Genomic DNA, 21,924 nt, shown 5'->3' on the forward strand with positions numbered 1-21,924 from the left:
TCACCAACACACTAGACCACTTGGAAGACAGAACCTCAGACAATGAAGACAAAATATTTAATCTTGAAAATAAAGTCGCCCAAACAGAGAAGATGGTAAGAAATCATGAACAGAATCTCCAAGAACTATGGGACATCATGAAAAGACCAAATTTAAGAATTATTGGGATTGAGGAAGGCACAGAGATACAAAACAAAGGAATGAACAACCTATTCAATGAAATAATATCAGAAAATTTCCCAAACCTGAAGAATGAAATGGAAAATCAAATACAAGAGGCTTACAGAACAACAAATGCACAGAATCACAACAGGTCCACACCAAGGCACATTATAATGAAAATGCGTAACATTCAAAATAAAGAAAGGATTTTGAAGGCCATGAGAGAAAAGCATCACATTACATATAGGGGGAAACCAATATGGATAGCAGCAGACTTCTCAACCCAGACTCTAAAAGCTAGAAGGGCCTGGAACAACATATTTCAAGCTCTGAAAGAACATGGTTGCCAACCAAGAATCTTATACCCAGCAAAACTAACCTTCAGATTTGAAGATGAAATAAAATCCTTCCATAATAAACAAAAGTTAAAAGAATTTACAAATAGAAAGCCTGCACTACAGAATGTTCTCAACAAAATATTCCATGAAGAGCAAATGAAAAACAACAATGGAGGTCAGCAAAGGGAGAAACTACCTTAGAGAAAAACCACTCAAAGGAGAAACCAAGCCAACTTAAAAACCAAAAATAAGCCAAATGACTGGGAATACAAATCATATATCAATAATAGCCCTGAATGTTAATGGCCTAAACTCATCAATCAAAAGACATAGACTGGCAGAATGGATTAAAAAGAAAGACCCAACAATATGCTGCCTGCAAGAGACTCATCTCGTAGAAAAAGACATCCACAGACTAAAGGTGAAAGGATGGGAAAAAACCTACCACGCACATGGACTCAGTAAAAAAGCGGGGGTTTCCATCCTTATATCAGATAAAGTGGACTTCAAGCCAAAGTTAGTCAGAAGGGATAAAGAAGGACATTTCATACTGCTTAAGGGAACCATAAATCAGGAAGACATAACAATAGTAAATATTTATGCCCCAAAAATGGTGCATCCCTGTATATCAAACAAATCCTTCTCAATTTCAAGAATCACATAGACCACAACACAATAATTCTGGGTGACTTTAACGCACCGCTGTCACCACTTGATAGATCTTCAAACAAAATCCAACCAAAGAAACCATAGAACTCAATAACACAATCAATAACATAGACTTAATAGACATATATAGAATATTCCATCCATCAACGAGCGGATACATTTTCTTCTCAGCAGCACATGGAACCTTCTCGAAAATAGACCATATGTTATGCCACAAAGCAGCCCTTAGGAAATGCAAAAACATAGAGATATTGCCTTGTGTTCTATCAGATCATAATGGACTGAGAGTACAAATCAATGACAAAGTAAAAAAAGGAAATTACTCCAACACTTGGAGACTAAATAATATGCTATTGAATGAAACATGGATAACAAAAAACATCAGGGAGGAGATTAAAAAATTCTTCGAGGTCAATGAGAATGATGATACAACATATCAAAATCTCTGGGACACTATGAAAGCAGTACTAAGAGGAAAATTCATTGCATGGAGCGCATTCCAGAAAAGAATGAAAAGTCAACAACTAAATGACCTAACCTTACAGCTCAAAGCCCTAGAAAAAGAAGAACAGAATAACAGCAAAAGTAGTAGAAGACAGGAAATAATTAAAATCAGAGCTGAAATCAATGAAATTGAAACAAAAGAAACTATTCAAAAAATTGACATAACAAAAAGTTGGTTCTTTGAGAAAGTAACAAAATAGATAAACCCTTAGCCACACTAACAAAGAGAAGGAGAGAGAAGACTCAAATTACTAAAATACATGATGCAAAAGGAAATATCACAACAGACACCACTGAGATACATAACATAATGAGAAGCTACTTTGAAAATCTGTATTCCAGCAAAATAGAAAGTACCGAACATTGACAAATTTCTAGAGACATATGCTACTCCCAAACTGAACCAGGAGGACATACACGATTTAAACAGATCAATATCAAGCAATGAAATAGAAGAAGCCATTAAAAATCTACCATGCAAGAAAAGCCCAGGACCAGACGGATTCTCAGCCAAGTTCTACAAGACCTTCAAAGAAGAACTCATTCCAATACTTCTCAAACTATTCCAGGAAATAGAAAAGGAGGGTACCCTACCAAAACTCATCCTATGAAGCTAATATCACCCTCATTCCCAAACGAGGAAAAGACACATCAAGGAAAGAAAATTTTAGACCAATATCCTTGATGAATATAGATGCTAAGATCCTTAACAAAATATTGGCAAACCGTATCCAAAAACATATTAAGAAAATCGTGCACCACGATCAAGTGGGGTTCATTACTAGAATGCAAGGATGGTTTAACATCCGTAAATCAATAAACGTAATCCATCATGTCAATAGACTTAAGGATAAGAATCATATGGTTATTTCAATTGACACAGAAAAAGCGTTCAACAAAATACAACACCCCTTCATGCTGAAAACACTAGAAAAAATAGGGATAGTAGGAACATACCTGAACATTGTAAAGGCTATTTATGCTAAGCCCATGGCCAACATCATTCTTAATGGAGAAAAACTGAAACCATTCCCTTTAAAAACAGGAACAAGACAGGGATATCCTCTTTCACCACTTCTATTCAACATTGTCCTTGAATCTCTAGCCAGAGCAATTGGGCAGACTAAAGAAATTAAAGGGATACAAATAGGAAAAGAGGAACTTAAGCTGTCACTATTTGCTGATGACATGATTCTATATTTAGAGGATCCAAAAAACTCCTCCAGAAAACTTCTAGACCTCATCAATGAATTCAGCAAAATAGCAGGCTATAAAATCAACACGCATAAATCTAAAGCATTTTTATATGCAAGCAATGAAACAGCTGAAAGGGAAATGAGGAAAACAACTCCATTTGCAATAGCCTCAAAAAAAAAAAATAAAACACTTGGGAATCAATCTAACCAAAGAGGTAAAAGATCTCTACGATGAAAACTTCAAAACATTGAAGAAAGAAATTGAGGAAGACCTTAGAAGATGGAAAGTTCTCCCATGTTCTTGGATAGGCAGAATTAATATTGTCAAAATGGCCATACTACCAAAAGTTCTATACAGATTCAATGCAATTCCACTTAAAATCCCAATGATGTACCTTACAGAAATAGAGCAAGCAATCATGAAATTCATTTGGAAGAATAAGAAACCCAGAATAGCTAAAGCAATCCTTAGCAGGAAGAATGAAACAGGGGGTATCGAAATACCAGAACTTCAACTATACTACAAAGCAATAGTAACAAAAACGGCATCGTATTGGCACCAAAATAGGAAGATCAATGGCACAGAATAGAGGACACAGACACAAACCCAAATAAATACAATTTTCTCATACTAGACAAAGGTGCCAAAAATATGTAATGGAGAAAAGATAGCCTCTTCAACAAATGGTGCTGGGAAAACTGGAAATCCATATGCAACAGAATGAAACTAAACCCCTATCTCTCACCCTGCACAAAACTCAACTCACAATGGATCAAGGACCTTGAAATCAGACCAGAGACCCTGCAGATTATAGAAGAAAAAGTAGGTCCAAATCTTCATCTTGTTGGCTTAGGATCAGACTTCCTTAACAGGACTCCCATAGCACAAGAAATAAAAGCAAGAATCAATAACTGGGATAGATTCAAACTAAATAGCTTTCTCTCAGCAAAGGAAACTATCAGCAATGCGAAGAAAGAGCCTACAGAGTGAGAAAATATCTTTGCCACTCATACTTCAGATAGAGCACTAATTTCCAGAATATATAAAGAACTCAAAAAACTCTACACCAAGAATACAAATAACCCAATCAACAAATGGACTAAGGAAATGAACAGACACTTCACAGAAGAAGATGTACAAGCAATCAACAGATATATGAAAAAATGTTCAACATCTCTAGTAATAAGAGAAATGCAAATCAAAACTACACTAAGATTCCATCTCACCCCAATTAGAATGGCGATTATCCAGAACCCAAGCAACAATAGGTGTTGGAGAGGATGTGGGGAAAAAGGTACACTCATACATTGTTGGTGGGGCTGCAAATTAGTGCAGCCACTCTGGAAAGCAGTGTGGAGATTCCTTAGAAAACTTGGAATGGACCTACCATTTGACCCAGCTATCCCACTCCTCGGCCTATACCCAAAGGACTTAATGTTCCACATCAATGTTCATAGTGGCTCAATTCACAATAGCCAGACTATGGAACCAACCTAGATGCCCTTCAATTGATGAATGGATAAAGAAACTGTGGTATATATATATACAATGGAATATTACTCAGCTATAAAGAATAATAAAATTATGGCATTTGCAGGCAAATGGATGAAATTGGAGAATATCATGTTAAGTGAGATAAGCCAATCTCAAAAATCCAAAAGAGGAATGATCTCACTGATAAGCGGATGATGACTCTTAATGGGGGGTGGGAGTGGGACAAGAATGGAGGAAGGAGGGACTGTATAGAGGGAAAAGAGAGGTGAGAGGGGTGGGGGGAAGGAAAAAAATAATGGAATGAATCAAATATCATTACTCTATGTAAATTTATGAACATGCAAATGGTATGCTGTTACTCCATGTACAAACAGAAACAACATGTATCCCATTTGTTTACAATAAAAATAAATTTAAAAAAAATTCCATTTCAATTTCTCAAATGCTTTTTAGCTCTCCTTTCTTCTACTGGGCTTTGCCATCTTTCTCTAGTTCAGTTTTTGCTATATTCTTGAGTTAGCCTGGGGAAAAGAGAGAAAAACCCAACGGAAGGACAAAAGCTTCCCAGAGGAGGAAGGGGACACAAGGAAAGTACCTAATTTGAATTAAAATGAAGGTCTGAAGGGAGGCTATGCCTGGCAATCAGAACAGCAGTCCATGAAGTCAAGAGAACAATTTCCCTCGCCAGTACCTTATCAATGTCTCCTCTCTCCCAACCCTCTGAGCTGCTGACACTCTGGTGTCCCATTCGCCCAGTGTTCTCCCACTTACCTGGACAGGTGACCAGTAGACATTTTCTTTCTTCCCTCCATGTTTCTTTCCCTTGCTCGAGCTGGGTGATGAGTTTTGGTTTAGAAAATGGAATTCCTGACAACAGAATGAATCAAACACCATTACCCTATGTAAACGTATGATTACACAAATGGTATGCCTCTACTTCACGTACAGAGAAACAAGATGTACCCCATTTGTTTACAATAAAAATAAATTTTAAAAAAGTACTGAAATGTACATTACAAGTGAGTGACTTGTATGGTACGTGAATTGTATATTAATAAAACTATTTTTTAAGTGAAAAAAAAAAAAAGAAAATGGAATTCCTGCTCTCAGGAAAAGAAAAAAGATGGCTGTAGGTTATGGGATCAAGGGTCCACTCAAGAATTCAGAGTGAAATGGCAGTCATCAAGCCTACAAACAATAATAATGCTGGAGTAGATGTAGAGAAAAAGGAACACTTTTACACTATTGGTAGGATTGTAAATTAACACAACCACTATGGAAATCAGTATGGAAGTTCCTCGAAACATTAGGCATGGAATCACAATGACCCAGCTATACCATTCCTCAGTACTTATCCTAAAGAATTAAAGTTGCCGGGCTTGCTGGCACATGTCTGTAATCCTAGTGGCTCAGGAGACTGAGGCAGAAGGATATGAGTTCAAAGGTAGCCTCAGCAAAAGCGAGGTGCTAACTCAGTGAGATCCTGTCTCTAAATAAAATACAAAACAAGGCTGGGGATTTGACTCAGTGGTCGAGTGCCCCTGAGTTCAATCTCGGAACCCCGCCCCAAAAAAAGAATTAAAGTCATCATGCTATAGTGATATATGCCTGCCCACGTTTATAGCAGCGCAATTCACAACGGCCGAACTATGGAATCAGCCTAGGCGTTCACCAATGGATGAATGAATAAAGAAAATGAGGTATGTGTGATGATGACAAAACCAGGCCTGGATGTAAAATAAACTATAACAACACTATCTTGAAAAACTAGTGCCTGGGAAAGGGAAACCTAATTAACACCACAGACGCCCACCTTTTAGATTGTATATAACTACCTCTAGAACACTTAACTAATCCAGTTTGAAGTGCAAATACCCCTGCTGCCCCTTCAGGTTCAATCCTCTCCTGTGGAGAGGAGTCACCCCCCCCCCCTCCACCCCCCCCCCCATAAGCACTCCGCTGCTATAAACATGCTTCCCACTAGAAAGCACCTATGGCCTTCTATTGTTTAGACTAGAAATTTTATGGCACCAGATCACCCATAAATGTTGTGAGAAACTGGAGATGGGAGCTCAGAATTTGGAGTTTGATCTCCCTTTGGGCCCACAGCATAAGATAAAATTTGAGTTCTCCCACTCTCTGCCACTTATTGACGGTCTGATTCCACAATATATATACACAATGGAATTTTATTCAGTCATAAATAAAAATGAAATTATGTCATTTGCAGGAAAATGGAACTTGCAACATTATGTTAAACAAAATAAGCCAAACTCATAAGGTCAAGGGTCAAAAGTTTTCGCCCATATGTGAAAGCTAGAGGAAAAGAAAAAGGAAAAGCAAACTGGGGTGGGGTGATGTGATCTCATGAAGATCAAAGGGAAATCAGTAGAATCAGTATTAATAGAGGAAAGGGACCAGCAGATAGAAGAGATGTGTTGGGGAGTAATCTTGGCCAAATTATGTTATGTTATGTGTACGTATGAATATATAACAAAATATCCCAACATTATACAACTATGCACCAATATAAAATGTGGAAAAAATAATTCAGAGTCAAACTGGATAAAGAACTTCAAAGTATAGTACAAAACCTGAAAATAGTGGAGAAGATTAACTCAGATGAGAGCACACTGATTCTGTTCAAAACTAGATGGATAAATGCCTTATAAACTTTAAAATAAGTTAACTTAGAGAGCCTCAGTCTAGAGAAAAAGGCCTAGAAATGCAGAGTATCACAAAACACACACACACACACACACACACAATCTATTCATTTTCAACTCTACAAAATCAGACCCTTCCCTGGGGAAACAGGGAACAAAAGGCCTTTGCTTCTAAGTCCAACCAAAAGACCAAGTCAGAAAACAAGATGGCTACTTCAAGCTTAGTCCAAAATTCCCCATAGTAAGAATGTGAGTTCTAAGAGATACCACACTTACCCAGAGAGACCAAGTTGCTGTAGTTCTCCAGCATCACCTCCTTGTACAGGGTCCTCTGGGCAGGGCTCAGCAGGCTCCACTCTTCCTGGGAGAAATCCACAGCCACATCCCTGAATGCCATGTGTGCCTGAAACACAAAATACAGCCTGCTCGCCTGCTTGCTCATGGCCCAGGATGAGGGGTAGAGAGAAGGCTACTCTGGGGAGGCGGTGAAATACACAGATACTGCCTGCGACTGTTGCCACCTGTTGCAAGACCTTTAAACCCCACGTCTATTCAGCCAGCAGTCCTGGGTGGACTATTTGGGGTATACATGTAAAAAATAAGAGTCCATAAGTTTGGGGAACTTTAGATCCAAGCAGAACAAACAACATACAAAAATTAAATAACAATTAAAGCACAACAGACTTTCTGAGTTTTAAGAATTTAAAACATCAGGGGCTAGGGATATAGCTCAGTGGTGGAGTGCTCACCAAGCATGAGCAAAGTCCTGGGTTTGATCTCCAGTAGATACACACACACACACACACAAACACACATACAGGAATTTAAAAGATCAAACAGGTATCTTATTGGCACTGAAACATCTGAGTGACTGAAGTTCATACAATTCCGTACTGGCAAAGATTAGTCAATTCAGTTTTTCCCCAAATCCCGCAGACCTCGGTTTTTCTAGCTAGTGGGGAATGGTGGAGTATCTGAACCACAGTGTTTTGGTTTGAGGCTCATTTCTGCCACCAACTAATGCCTCAGTTTTCTCAACTTGAAACAAGGATAACGATACATTAAACTTCTTGCTGAGGATGTAGCTCAGTGGTAGAATGCTTACCTAGCATGCATGTGGTCCCAGGATTCAATCCCCAGTACCACCAAAAAAAAAAGATAAAGAAATTTCCTTCCCATACTGGATACTAACAGTAGAACTTCTTGGTCATTCAATCAAAAAACTCATCTCTATTCTCTGCTCTAATCCCCCTGCTTAGTTTTATTCTATCTACTTAGCACTATTTCAATAGAATATACATTGGGATGAGGTTTCCCAACACTGGGTCTGGAACTTGGTCTTTTTAAATGGATTCACCATCACCACTATCCATCTAGAGAACATTTTGAGCATTACACACTCGAACTCTGTAATCAATAAACAGCAATGTCCCATTCTCTCCTCAGGCCTGGTATGACCATTTTATGTTCTTTTTTTAAAAAATATTTTTAGTTATAGTTTATTTATTTATTTATTTTTATGTGGTGCTGAGGATCGAACCCAGTGCCTCACATGTGCTAGGGCAAGTGCTCTACCACTGAGCCACAACCCCAGCCCCAACCATTTTACTTTCTGACTACACATTTGGTTATTCTCTATAGCAAAAATAAGGAGAATCACACAAAGTTGTCTTTTGCGGGGTGGCGAGGCAGAGGTACATTATACCATTGAACCATGTCCCCAGGCTTTTTTAACTTTTAATTTTGAGACAGGATCTCACTAAATTGCTTAGGGTCTCACTAAGTTGCTGAGGCTGGTCTCAAATTTGATCCTCCTACCTCAGTTTCCCAAGTTGCTGGGACTATAGGCCCATGCCACTGCATCCAACAATGCTATGTCTTCTTGTGTTTGGCTTATTTCACGTAGCATATCTTTAAGATTCATTCACATAGAAGCATACATTCAGAATTTCATTCCTCTTTAAGGGTGAGCAATACTTTGCTGTATGTAAATACTATATTTTGTCTATTTTATCAATGGACATGCTTCTGGCTATTGTGAATAATTCTGCCAAATACAGTGATGTATAAATATTTGTTTGAGTTCTTCCTCTAAATTCTTTTGAGTATACACCCAGAAGCACAATCACTACATCAAATGATAATTTTATGTTGAACATCTAAACCATGGCAGCCACTAAGCACATGTAAGGATACCATCACTAATGGTTACGGAAATGTAAATGAAGACCACAAGGATATACACTTTATACCTATAAGAATGGCTATTGCAAAAAAAAGAGAGCGAGCGAGCACAGAGAAATAAGAACTAGCAAATGCACCATTTCCACACTAGGTATACCATTTTATATTTTCACTAGCAATGTAAGAGGATTGTATTTTATTCCATTGGTCTCTAAATCCATATTATGCCAGTGTCCTCTCCACGTGTACAGGTTTTTAATTTTTGAAGAACTTCAAGTTTCACTAATTTTCCCTATTATTTTTCTATTCTCTATTTAATTGACTCTGTTCCAATGCTTATTATTTTTCTCTGTACTAATTTTATGTTTAGTTTGTTTTTCCTTTTCTAGTTCTATATGTTGTAAGAGAACATTACTGCCTGAAAATTTTACCTTTTAAGACTAAGAAATATTTTACTCCATTATACACATGTACCTATATTCATTTTATCTGTTCTTCTTTGAGCACTTTGAAAATATCACCTCACTGCCTTCTGCTTTCTGAGATTTTTGTTTTTCAATTGATGTAAGGTATACCTTGTATGTAAAGTAGCTTGTTTCCTGCTGTTTTCAAAATTCTCTTAGATGTTTTTGGCTTTTGATATTTTGATTATAACATGCCTTGATGTAGGTCTCTTTGAATTTATCCCACTTATACTTTGTTGAGTTTCTTTTTTTTCATTTTTATTTTTAGTTGTCAATGGACTTTTATGTATTTATTTATATGTAGTGCCAAGAATCAAACCCAGTGCCTCTCAAACATGCCAGGCAAGCACTCTACCACCAAGCCACAACCCCAGCCCTCATTGAGTTTCTTGAATGTTCACATTCATGTCTTTCATTAAGTTTGGAAAGTTTCTGGTCAATATTTCTTCAAGTAATCTCTTTCCCTTTTTCTTTCTCTTCTCCTTTTGGTAATCCCACAATGTGTATGTTGGTCCACTTCCACTTGATCATGTTCCACATGCTCAAAAGACTCTGTGGACTCTTCTTCAATCTTTTTCTAAGTTCCTGGCTTAAATTTTTTTTTTTGACTAGGAATTAAACCAAGGGTGCTTAACCACTGAGTCATATCCCCAACCATTTTTATTTTTTGAGACAGGGTCTTGCTAGATTGCTTACAGCCTGTTAAGTTGTGAGGCTTAGCTCAGTGTGATCTTCCTGCCTCAGTCTCCTGAGTTGCTAGGATTACAGGTGTGTGCCACCACACTCAGCATGACTTAATTTTAATTGTCCTATCTTCAGGTTTGCTAATTCTTTGTCTGCTCAAATCTGCTTCAAAATCCCTCTAATGAATTTTTCACTTCAGTGGTTAAACTTTTCAGCTCCAAAATTTCTCTAAGTTTCCTCTCTCTTTTTTTTCTTCATTGAATAAGTTTTAGGGTTTTTTTTATTTTTATTTTGATTCACTGTACAAAAATGGAATAGAACTATCGTTATAGTTATACTAGTTGTACACAAAGTAGAGTCATACCATTTGCGTATTCATACATGTACACAGGGTAATGATGTTTGTCTCATTCTATTATCTTTCCTTCCCCTCTCCCCTCCCCACCCCTCATTTCCATCTACACATCCATCCTTCTTCCATTCTTCCCTTACCTCTCTGCCCCCCATTATGTATCATCCACCACTTATCAGAATGAGTTGGAGAATATCATGCTAAGTGAAATAAGCCAGTCCCAAAGAATCAAAGGCCAAATGATTCCTCTGATACGTTTTCTATATCTTTATTTACATTTACATTTTGTTCTTACATTATTTTCTTAACTTTGTCCACATCCTTTAGGTCTTTAAGCATCTTTTCAAGCAATTTTAAAGTCATTGTCTAGTAAGTCAGTATTTCCTATTGACCTGCTTTTTCCCCTTTGAATGGGTCATATATATTTTTTTAATGCCTTGTGATTTTTCTTGAGAATGGAACATTTGAATCCTAAAATATGACAAATATGAAAGTCAGATTCTCCCCCTTACTCAAGGTTTGCTGGGTTTTGTTTGTTTTGTTTTTCAATTGATATAAGGTATCTCCATCCCAGGGATTAGCACGAGATATAATGTTGTACCTTCCCTTAGTTGTGCATGGTGACTTTCTAAATTCCCCTATATATGCGATTTTTTCCCCTATATATGCGATTCCTAGTCCTGAAATGCCTGACTTTTGAAAAAGGAAAAGTAAAGGGAGGGGACAGGTTGTAGCTCCTTAAATCCCCTGGAAGTCACTTTAGCTGGTGAGGGTTGGAACAATGGCAGACCACCTCTGTGATCAGGAAAGGCAATCAGAGCACAGATCCTTGATACCTGGAATATAAAATCCTTATTTTCCACCCTGGTGCAAGCTGCTCTGGTAACATGTACCTGGCTGCTGCCACAGGACCAAGAGGATGAGGGAAAGATGGCACTACTTCACTAAGAGCTGATATTAAATGTGATATACCATTCATGCCTTCCCCTGGAAGCTGAAAGTTTCACTAAACTCTTTCAAAATAGGTACATCTGAAAGATTCCACCACTACAACTGGTATGTAGGTAGGGAGGGAGATTACTAGTTCTTCCTATTCTGTTATTATGATGTCACTCTAAACCAGTAGAAGTTGTAAAGCTGCATAAAGGAATGTATACTCTTATACTGCAGATTGTGTGTTGTTCAGGGCTAACTACTAGGTTAATCACCAAGTCATGGACTGAGCAGAGAGAGATGCTGAAGAAGAGTTTGAGGTAAGATGATTCATAGCCAGAACTGGAGCTGGACTAAGCTAAGAATCAATAAGGGAGTCAGGGCAGGAGAAGGGAATGTGTCCATCCTTTGACTGCCAGTATGGAGACAGGAAACACTCACCATTCCCCTGGCTCTCCGGGACCCTGTGGCCACTTTTCCTGGTCTCCCTAAAGAAGGATGATATTCAGAAGGTAGATCTGGGTAAGGAAAACAGAAATGAGAGGGTGTCAGGTAGAAACACTCTTCCCATTAGTGAGAACCTGCTCTTGAACCCTACAAGTGGTGGAGCAGTGGCCAAAGGGAAGTGTAAAAAAGCAAGGAAAAGGTAGTCCTTGGATACAGCAAGTTAAAGGAAAAAAACAAGCAAGGAGGAAAACATGAAGTCTTGCAAAACAAACCGTTAAAAAAAAAAAAGGACACATAAGCTTTCTTTCCTTTGCAACCAAGTAGAAAGCAGTACTCTGTTATACTGATAAGAATTTTCTTGAACTAGAAAAAAAATCTCAAAAACACTAGACTGCCAGTTCTGTTTACAGAAATGCAGACATGAAATCATCATCCATAAAGAGAGAAAGAAAGAGAAGAGAAAATGAGAATCCAAACAATTCAGTTAAAGAAAATTTCACACACACACACACACACACACACACACACACACACACACACACAAATTATGGTGAGACACAAAAATTCATAATAAAACCATAATTCTAAGCTGAATTAAATATTCTCAAACATTTCAGGATATGAGATAGCATTTTGAATCAAAAATTCAAAAACCAAGAAACTAAGAAGTAGGCAAGAAAGTAAAAAAAAAAAAAAATAAGATATGACTGACCTGTAAAAAAATAAAAACAAACCTTACTTATAGGATTACTGTATGCAAAATGAAGTTTAAATTACAAGACATCCAAGAAAGAATAGATTTAAATAAAAACATGATGGGCACTAAGAATAACCAGAAAAGAAGAGAATAAAAAAATGAATTAAAAAATAAAAAGGATCAGAGAGAAAGAGGTTGGAATGGAAAACAGACAAAGGAATAATATTAATATATGCCTAAAACCAAACAAAAAAAACAATAGAACAGAATAAATATTTAAAAGTATAATTGAAGAAACATTTCAAAAACAAATAATCTGATACAATGGAGAAGATGACTTATAACTCTAAGATACCCACTTTCTAGCTTTTCTAAACTATTAGATTTTAAAAAACAACAACAAAAATCCACAGGAATTCTAAGCAAAAAAACCAAACTACCACCATCACATTTTTCAAACTCATAGTTCAATTACTGCGCATTACAGATGGAAATGTACACCTACAGGCTACAGGTGGGTACAGCCACAAAACAGTATGATGATTCCTCCAAAAATTTAAAATAGAATTATTGTGTGATCCCCATGCCATTATACGCCCAAAAGAACTGCAAGCAATAACTTGAATGTTTGTACACTCGTGTTTACAGCAGCATTATTCACAATGCCAAACAACACCAGTAGAAACAACACAAGTAAAAATGAAAGATGAATAAACAAAAAGTGGTATACACAGACCGTGGAATATCATTCAGCCTGAAAAGAAAGGAAATTCTGAAACATGCTACAGCATGAAGACATGCTTGGTGAAATAAACCAAAAATGTAAATATTCAAAGTTTAAGAGATGACAAGGGAAATAAATATTGAACCACTAAAAAACTTTTTTAATGGTGATAGGCATGAAACCAGGGCCTGACACATGCTAGGCAAGTGTTCTATCACCAAGATACATCCTCAGTCCACACACACACAAAAAAAATTAAAGTCATATTAGATTATTTTACAGAGCTCTGCACACATAGATGTAGTGAACAACTTCCAAAGAACTATAACTTATCAAAATCGACCTTAGAGGGTCAGTTTTAAACCTTCAAACTATATGGTCTCAATACTCCAAAAACTGTTGCAGAACATTGAAAAATAAGGAAAATCTTCTCATTCTTTTTATAAAGCAAGGAAAAAAACACTGGAGCCTAAACTTGATAGTAATTATCACTTACAAATATTGAAAAAAAGTCTAAATAAAATATTAGGAAAATATTTCACCATGACAAAGTGAGATTTACCCAGATTGGTTCAATATTAGGAAATTTATTATTATAATACACCATATTTTTCAGACCTGAGGAGAAGTCACAATTGCCTCTTTCTTGCCCAGATAGTATAAATAAACTCAATGCCCTAGGGGAAGAAGGGAATGGGGGGTAAGAGAAGGGAGGGTGGACATGATCAAAGCTTGACATATGTATGTATGGAATGCCACAGTGAAGCCCATTCATTTGTACATTTAATACAATAATTAATACAATTAATAATTAATATACAATTAATAATTGTATTTTAAAAGCTTCATAGCAGCATCATTAAAAATAACCAAAAGGTGGAAACAACTTAGGATTCAACCAAAGACAAAGGAATAAAGAAAACGTGGTATATACATACAGTGGAATATTTTTCAGCCTTCAAAAGGAAGTAAATTTGGACATGCTACAACATGGATAAAGCTTGAGGACACTATGGTGAAATAGGCCAATCACAAAAGGAAAATACCATATGATTCCACTTATTTGAATTACCTAGAATAGTCAAATTCACAGAAAAAAAAGTGGAATGGTGGTGGCCAGGATCCAAGGAAACAGGGAGATGGGAAATTATTTTCAAAGGACACAGAGTTTTCATTCTACATGATGAAAAGTTCTAGAGATCATAGTTATGACAGTTACACGACAATGTGAGATGCTTGATGCCACTGAACGGAACACTTAAACATGGTTAAAATGGCATAGTTTATGTTTGTGTGTTTGGGGCGTGGGGTCAGTCACAGTAACAGAGCACCTGCCTAGCAAGTGTGACAAGTGTGAGGTCCTGGGTTTTATCCCTAGCACTGCAAATAAGATAAAATGAAATGAAAACAACAACAAAAAAAAACCTGAATAACCACTGGTCACTTAAAAAGAAAAACCCTCAAGGATATAGGATTGATGAACTTTTAAAGCTTTATTTAGAACTAATTTTAGACTTACAGAGAAGTTAAAAAATATCAATTTCCATATACTCTTTACTTTCTCTAATGTTAACATCTTAGAAAACCATAGTACCATGATCAAAAGGAGGCAACTAACATTGACACAATACTATTGACTTAATTAAACTTTGCCATTTTTTTCCAACAATGTTCCAATAATGTTCCAATAGTTTCTCAAATTCCATTTAGTTGTCATGTATCTTTAATCTCCTCTCATCTGCGACAGATCCTGTCTTTTCTTTTGTAAACTTGATGTTTTTGAAGAATGCCCTCCATTTTGCTTTGTGTTTTCATGCTTAGAATGAGGTTATTTCCCTTTAGGTTATGATACCTCACAGGCTGTGATGCTGTGTCCTTTACACAGTACCACATCAATGAGTTCATACTGGCATGTCTCACAACTGGTGATGTTATGTGTGATCTTGACCACTTGGTTACGGCAGTGTCTACTGGGTTTCTCCACTGTAAAGTCTAAATTTCCATTTATAATGAATATAAGGACTTTGAGATTATGCAAATATCCTGATTCTCTTCAAACTTCCACCCACTGACTTTGGCACACTTCTGTGAAACCTGTCTGTAACATTTATTACTATATTTACCAAGTTACAATGTTTTATATCCCTCTTTCATACCAAACTTATTAATTAGAATTCCATAAGCAAAAGCTATCCCATCTCCCTATTTATTTGTATTCAATTATTTATTTATGTCAATATGGGTTCATGTTTTATCCTAGAGTTTATAATAATATTGTCACTATTTTGTTGTTCAAATTATTCCAGCTTTAAACACTGTGAGCGTGTGGGGGGGGTGTTCCTTCAGGTTGGCCTTATTTCTGCGCTAGCCAGTAAGTGTGATACAGGTGACAGTATGCCACTTGCAGGTTTCGGTTCTAGGGATTAAACCCAAGGGCTCTTTGCCCCTAAGCTATATCCCCAGCCCTTTTTATTTCTTATTTTAAAACAGGATCCTGCTAAGTTGCTGAAGCTGGCTTCAAACTTAAATCCTCCTTCCTCAGCCTCTATAAGTCGATGGGATTACAGGTGTGTGCCACCACGCCTAGCTTTACAGGTTTCAGTCATAAGAGATCTAGAAACCTTTCACTCATAGGAACCCTAAGAAATTCAACTACCCTGCAGAAGCATGCAGAGAGGCAGAGGCCCAAGGATACATGAAGAATAAGGCCCAGTACCACGCTGAGTCCAGTCTTCCAGCCAACAAACTAAGATACCAAAAGTATGAGGAACCCAAATGAGTCCCCAAATGACTACAGTCTCAGTGAGATCTGTAACTCAGAGTGGAAGAAACACTTAACTGATGCAGCAGATAACCCAAAGAATCAGGAAGATTAACATGGTTACTCTTCTAAACCACCAAGTTTTAGGGTAGTTGTGCAGTAATCAATAATCGAATCAGAACCTTTTCAAACGTGTTGTGCCTTCTCTCTTCAGCATTCTTTTTTTGTTTTTGGACCGGGGGTTGAACTCAGGGTCACTCGATCACTGAACCACATCCCCAGCCCTTTTCTGTATTTTATTTGCAGACAGGGTCTCACGGAGTTGCTTAGGGCCTCACTAAATTGCTGAGGTTGACTTTGAACTCACAAACCTCCTGCCTCAGCCTCCCAAGCCGCTGGGATTATCTCTTCAACATTCTTAATAACAGAAGCACCCTCCCATCATTCATGTGCTTATTCAGCCATGATGACTACTACTTCCCTACCTGCCACAGCAAACTAGTTACCAAGAATGACTGATTCTACCTTACAATGGCAAAAGCCTCCTGACACAGTCTCTGAAGACCACTGCCCAACATCCTCGTCTGCTTCATCTATTACTTCCAGAATGAGCTGTATACACAAGGTTGGGTCGTTCCTTTGTTCAATTATTATTTCTTGAGCTAAGGTGTGACAGGCACTGTTGTAAATACTGGGCATATGGAAGTCAACAAGGACAGAAATTCCTACCCTCATGGAAATGAAAGTCTAAAGAGGAAAAATGGGCACATGAAATAAATCAATAAAACACAGTTTATCAGTAAGTGATGAGTGACTTTAAGAAAAACATAGAAGAAAAGCAGTAACAGAAGCGGGGTCACTTTCAAATTTTAAATAGGGTGATTAGGGAAGGCATTTCTGAAATGACTGGGTAAAAATCCGAAGAATGTGAGGGAGTAAACATCTTAGACAAGGGAAGAGTCAGGGCAAAGACTCTGATGTAAGAGCCAGGCTGGCATGGTGAAGAAATGGATAGATGGTTCACCATAACTGACATGGTATGACTGAGATGGAGTGGTGGAGATGAAGTCCAATGTCCAAACTTGTAGGATACAGGTTGTACCTTGGTTGGAATGAAAAGTTACTGCAGGGTTTTCAGCAAATGCATATCATAATCTGATTTATACTTGAAAAGATCCTTGTTGTTGTATAAAACCTTTGTGGGCGGTGGGGGGAGTCAAGAGACCACACAAAGGAAATGATCCAAGTGGAATGGTGTCCTGGACCACGGTGGAAGCAGCAGGGGTTGGAGATTGTTAGAGCTCAGATTTGCTTAGTATAAACAGTGTGTACGAGCAAGAAAGGAACTGAGGATGACTGCAAGGTTTTTTGTTTGTTTGTTTGTTTGTTTGTTTGCTTGTTTTGTGCTGGGGATTGAACCCAGGGCCTTGTGCTTATGAGGCAAGCACTCTACCAACTGAGCTATATCCCCAACCCCAGGATGACTGCAAGGTTTTGAGCCTGAGCAATCTGCCAGGTCTATGGTAGACCAATCACAATCTGTCCAGTTGCCATGCAGTCTACCAGGAGTTTCCAGGTCTCTACTCCCTTTTAAAGAATCATCTATACCTCACTAGCAGCATGTCTGGGGAAGTGATCAGAATTTGTTATTGGATACATCAAGTTTGGGATGTCCATGAGATATCCAAGCAGAAATGTAAGGTAGCAGGAAACTTAGATGTGAAGTTGAAGGTTGAGATGTAGGGCGCAGAGAGATGGCATCTGGAGCCTTGAGAATGGACAGTACCACCACAAAGAGAATACAGCTGGAGAAGACAAGAGGTCTAAGAACTGAACATGGTACAGGCTTAAAAGTAGAGAAGGAACCAGCAAAAGGGACAGAGGAGGAGCAGTCTCTGGAAACAAAGAGCAACTGTGTGAAAAGATATTTTAAAGAGAAAATAAGCAACTATGTAAAGTGTTGCTGAAAATTGAGTGTGGTGTTTAGTCATAGGGAGAATAATGGAGACCTTAATGAGGTTATTTTTGTGGGGGAGGTACTGGGGATTGAACTCAGGGTCACTCAACCACTGAGCCACATCACTAGTCCTATTTTGTATATTATTTAGAAAAAGGGTCTCACTGAGTTGCTTAGTGTTTTGCTTTTGCTGAGGCTGTCTTTGAATTCACAGTCCTCCTGCCTCAGCTTCCTGAGCCACTGGGATTACAGGCATGCACCACCATGCCCAGCCCAAACAAGGTTATTTTTAATAGAAAAGACTGAAAAAGCCTTATTGTAATGTTTAAGAGATGACAGAAGGATAGAAATTGAGACAGCAAAATAAGGTAATTTTTTCAAGGAGTTCAACTTTAATGGAAGCAAGTGTACAGGGCAAGAAGGTGGAGAATAGACAGGAGGATAAGGTAGTGTAGAAACGATGATAAAGAGAAGAAGAAAGAATCAAGGAGTATGCATGGGTGGAACTAAAGGATATAATTGCCAATCAAATGAAAAGTAAGTTTGGAAAGAATAAAAAAACAAGGAAAACTGAGAGGTCCAGCTTGTTTCATGAAGTAGAAGTTACTATAAGAGTAGAAACAGGTAGAGACAGGATAAACCATCATGCTGAATTCCAGATGCTTCTCTCTCTCCTGCCTCCCACCAGGGGTGTTTTAACTGGGGAGAAAAGGTATTTTTAGACAATTGTAAAAATTAAATATAGACTGGGTATTAAATATTAACAGTCTTTAATTTCGTTAGGTATAACAATGAAAGTATACATGTTAAAATTATACATATGTCAAAATAAAATTATACATACCATATACATCCTAATAGGTTAGAGATGCCTTCTGAAGTTACTTGCAGGTAAAATAATAAAACTGGGATTTGCTATAAACTACTCTAGCATGGAAAAAGAGTAAGGGCATTGGAAGACAGGAGAACTAAATGCTGACAACTTCACAGCACCTGACAAGCCCTGGAAATGAGAAGTCTGAAAAATGCTGAGAGGAGGAATGTAAGGGGCAAGGATAAAGGAGTCACGAATCAGGGCACTAGGTCTGAATATCTGTGAAAATTGTCATCCTTACAACAGGGCTGTCTTTCAACAGGAACCAGCTGGGTCTCTGATCCTAGATGACAAAAAATGTCAAAGTTGAACTAAGGAGACCCGATTCACAGATTGGTATGCAAAAGGTTAAGTGGCACTCACCTGAAGCTGGGCAGTGGGGAGTCCAGGAGTCCTTCCTTTTCTCAGCAGGCAGTCCCCTCTGCTTGGCTAGGGGTCACTGGAGGCAGAACAGCAACAAAAAGCATTCAGGGAAGCTGGTGGAAACCCTCAAGCTCCAATAGGGTAGCACCTCCTCTTCCTTGAGGGCATCAAGAATGGACCTGCTACAGAAGGAAAAAATAATTGTGAGCAGCTTCCCAAGAACAGAGCTGGGACGTTGGTCTAAGAACACAACCTGCCCTGACATAATGTTGACACCAAGCATGAAGTGATCCTCTCCACTATTAATAATGAAAGGTAAAACCTCTTGAGCACTTAAGTATATACCAGAGACTATTCCAAGTATTGCATGAGTTTTACCTCATTCTAACCTCACAACATAACAATGAAGTAGATGGTATTACCATTTTACAGATGAAAAAAAATGAAGCACAGTGAGGTCATTCTCTTGCTCAAGGTGACAAAACTATGAAGTGACAGCCTGTGGAAATCCGCTTGTAGAGACCAGGCTCTGAAGGTTGTAAGGCCTCTCAGTTTGTTTACTTTGAGATGAATTAAGATTGGTCATTAAAAAAAAGAAGAAAAAAAAAAAAAAAAGATCGGTCATAAGGTAGTTAAGTGCTGAATATGAGTGACAGTTCTGTAGAGTTCTATTCCTGGATATTTGAAATTTCTCCATAATAAATCATTAAAATGGAATTTAAAATGCTGTGATTTTTATGGTCAATGAAAAACTTGCCAAATGGGCCCCAGATCAACCTCCTCCTCCAAGGCCCAAAGCAGGGAACGATCAGACGAATGGGAACCCTGTGATCACTCCACTGTGGCCACTCCACAACTAGTCAAACCTGGACTTGTTTGGTTAAGCCAACCAATCCCTCAGCCCGCCCCAGCAAAGGCGAGGGGTGGTTATGCCCGAAGACCACCAACTCGCAAACAACCAAAACCCCCGGGATGCTGGGCCCTCAAGACATTCCCTACCCACCACCTTAGAAGCATCAGACCCCTAAAAGCCTACTTACTCAACCCCACCAAAACGATCATGGCATCAGCAAGCGCTTCTTCCAATACCGGGATCCCAACCAAGGCCGAAACTCTCGCCACCCACACGAACACCAAGACAGAAGGCCAGAGCCCTGCAACCACCTACTACCCCGTTTCACGGCTGAGGTTCACCTCACTCATTCGGAGATGCGCACCCACATCTCCAAAATAAGACATCCGGGAGAGGACGGCCCGAGCCATGCCAGCGCGTCCCCTCCTCTCCCCGCTTCCCCGCGCCATCCACACGGTCCCCAGGCTCATCCCATAAACCAGCCTTTCAGGACCTTCCTTTCCGCGCAGAAAAGAGCATCGCCGCTACAAGGATCCCTCGGGAATCTCACTCACCAGCGCCACCAAAGAACAAGGGGTCGCTCCAGCCACCGGCTGGAGCTCTTCTCAAGCAGGGCGACGGGACTACACGACCCAGAATCCTCGGCGCGGCGGGAGGACCACACCTCCCAGGCTGCTCAGCGCAACCAGAAGCGCGCTGGCACCACGCAGCTCGCCTTGGCCTCCAACCGGTCTGTCTCTAGGTAACGTGTGGCGTTCTGCCTGAGGAAGACAACTGTGGCACCCGACGTTTTTCTTAAAAGCATGTTCACAAGTCATGTAGAAGCTCCCGGGTGAAGCTTCTCGCCCTGCCGTTACTCTGACTGCCTCTACCTCAAAGACTACACTTCCCAGTGAGCCCTGCAGTGACTTCTGGATCCGGTGTTGCCTCGCTACCACTGGCGGAAGTGACGTGAGGGGCGCTAGATTTTTTGCTTGTACTAGTGGTGAGGGAGCTTGTACCTAACTTCTTTCCTGGATAGTTCTTGTTGCTACCAACTCCGATCTCCGCAGCTGTGGCTGTGGGGTTGGAAACCTGCGCCCATATTCTGTGAGAGCCACGGAGGTGTAATTTTGTCCAGCACATTTAGACGTCATTTAAGACCTCGAAGAGGTTGAGCGGTCTCCCCAAGGTCTTGCATCCGATATGCATCTGGAGTCGGAACCCAGGCCCTCAAACCAAACATACCTCCTGCAGGTGTCCTGATACCTTTTTGGTTTTTCACTTGTCCTTTGATTGGCTTTTCCTTTAGGGTAGTTCCTCCCTATGCTGACTTGTTGCTTTTTACTTCCTCCTCACAAAATATTTTGCTGAGAATGTTCTGGAGGGCAGGCTTTCTATTTGTGAATTCTTTTAACTTTTGTTTATCGTGGAAAGATTTTATTGTCAAATCTGAAAGTTAGTTTTGCTGGGTATAGGATTCTTGGTTGGCATCTGTGTTCTTTCAGAGCTTGAAAAATATTGTTCCAGACCCTTGCTTTTAGAGTCTGGGCTGAGAAATCTACTGATATCCATATTGGTTTCCCCCTATATGTAATCTGATGCTTTTCTCTCTCAGTCTT

At 38.9% G+C, this 21,924-nt stretch overlaps 1 protein-coding gene across 6 annotated transcripts in view; it reads right to left on the reverse strand.

The window, feature by feature from the left end:
- ZNF133 (zinc finger protein 133) overlaps window positions 1-20,994 on the reverse strand; it is a 32,315-nt gene extending 11,321 nt beyond the window's left edge. The window contains exons 1-5 of one of the 6 annotated variants that reach the window (XM_079123572.1): window positions 20,878-20,994; window positions 19,471-19,652; window positions 12,089-12,165; window positions 7,307-7,433; window positions 5,136-5,231 (exon numbers count right to left, since the gene is read on the reverse strand). In XM_079123572.1, coding sequence (XP_078979698.1) covers window positions 5,136-5,231; window positions 7,307-7,433; window positions 12,089-12,091 — 226 coding nt within the window. In that variant the 5' untranslated portion in view covers window positions 12,092-12,165; window positions 19,471-19,652; window positions 20,878-20,994. Of the gene's footprint in view, window positions 1-5,135; window positions 5,232-7,306; window positions 7,434-12,088; window positions 12,166-19,470; window positions 19,653-20,634; window positions 20,759-20,816 lie in introns of those variants that run through there. The other 5 variants (XM_079123573.1, XM_079123574.1, XM_079123576.1 and 2 more) reach the window with 5 other exon arrangements.
- Window positions 20,995-21,924: the final 930 nt, after the last annotated feature.

This window comes from Sciurus vulgaris (assembly GCF_902686455.1).
Source record: "Sciurus vulgaris genome assembly, chromosome: 2".
In the NCBI taxonomy this organism is placed as follows: Eukaryota; Metazoa; Chordata; class Mammalia; order Rodentia; family Sciuridae; genus Sciurus; species Sciurus vulgaris.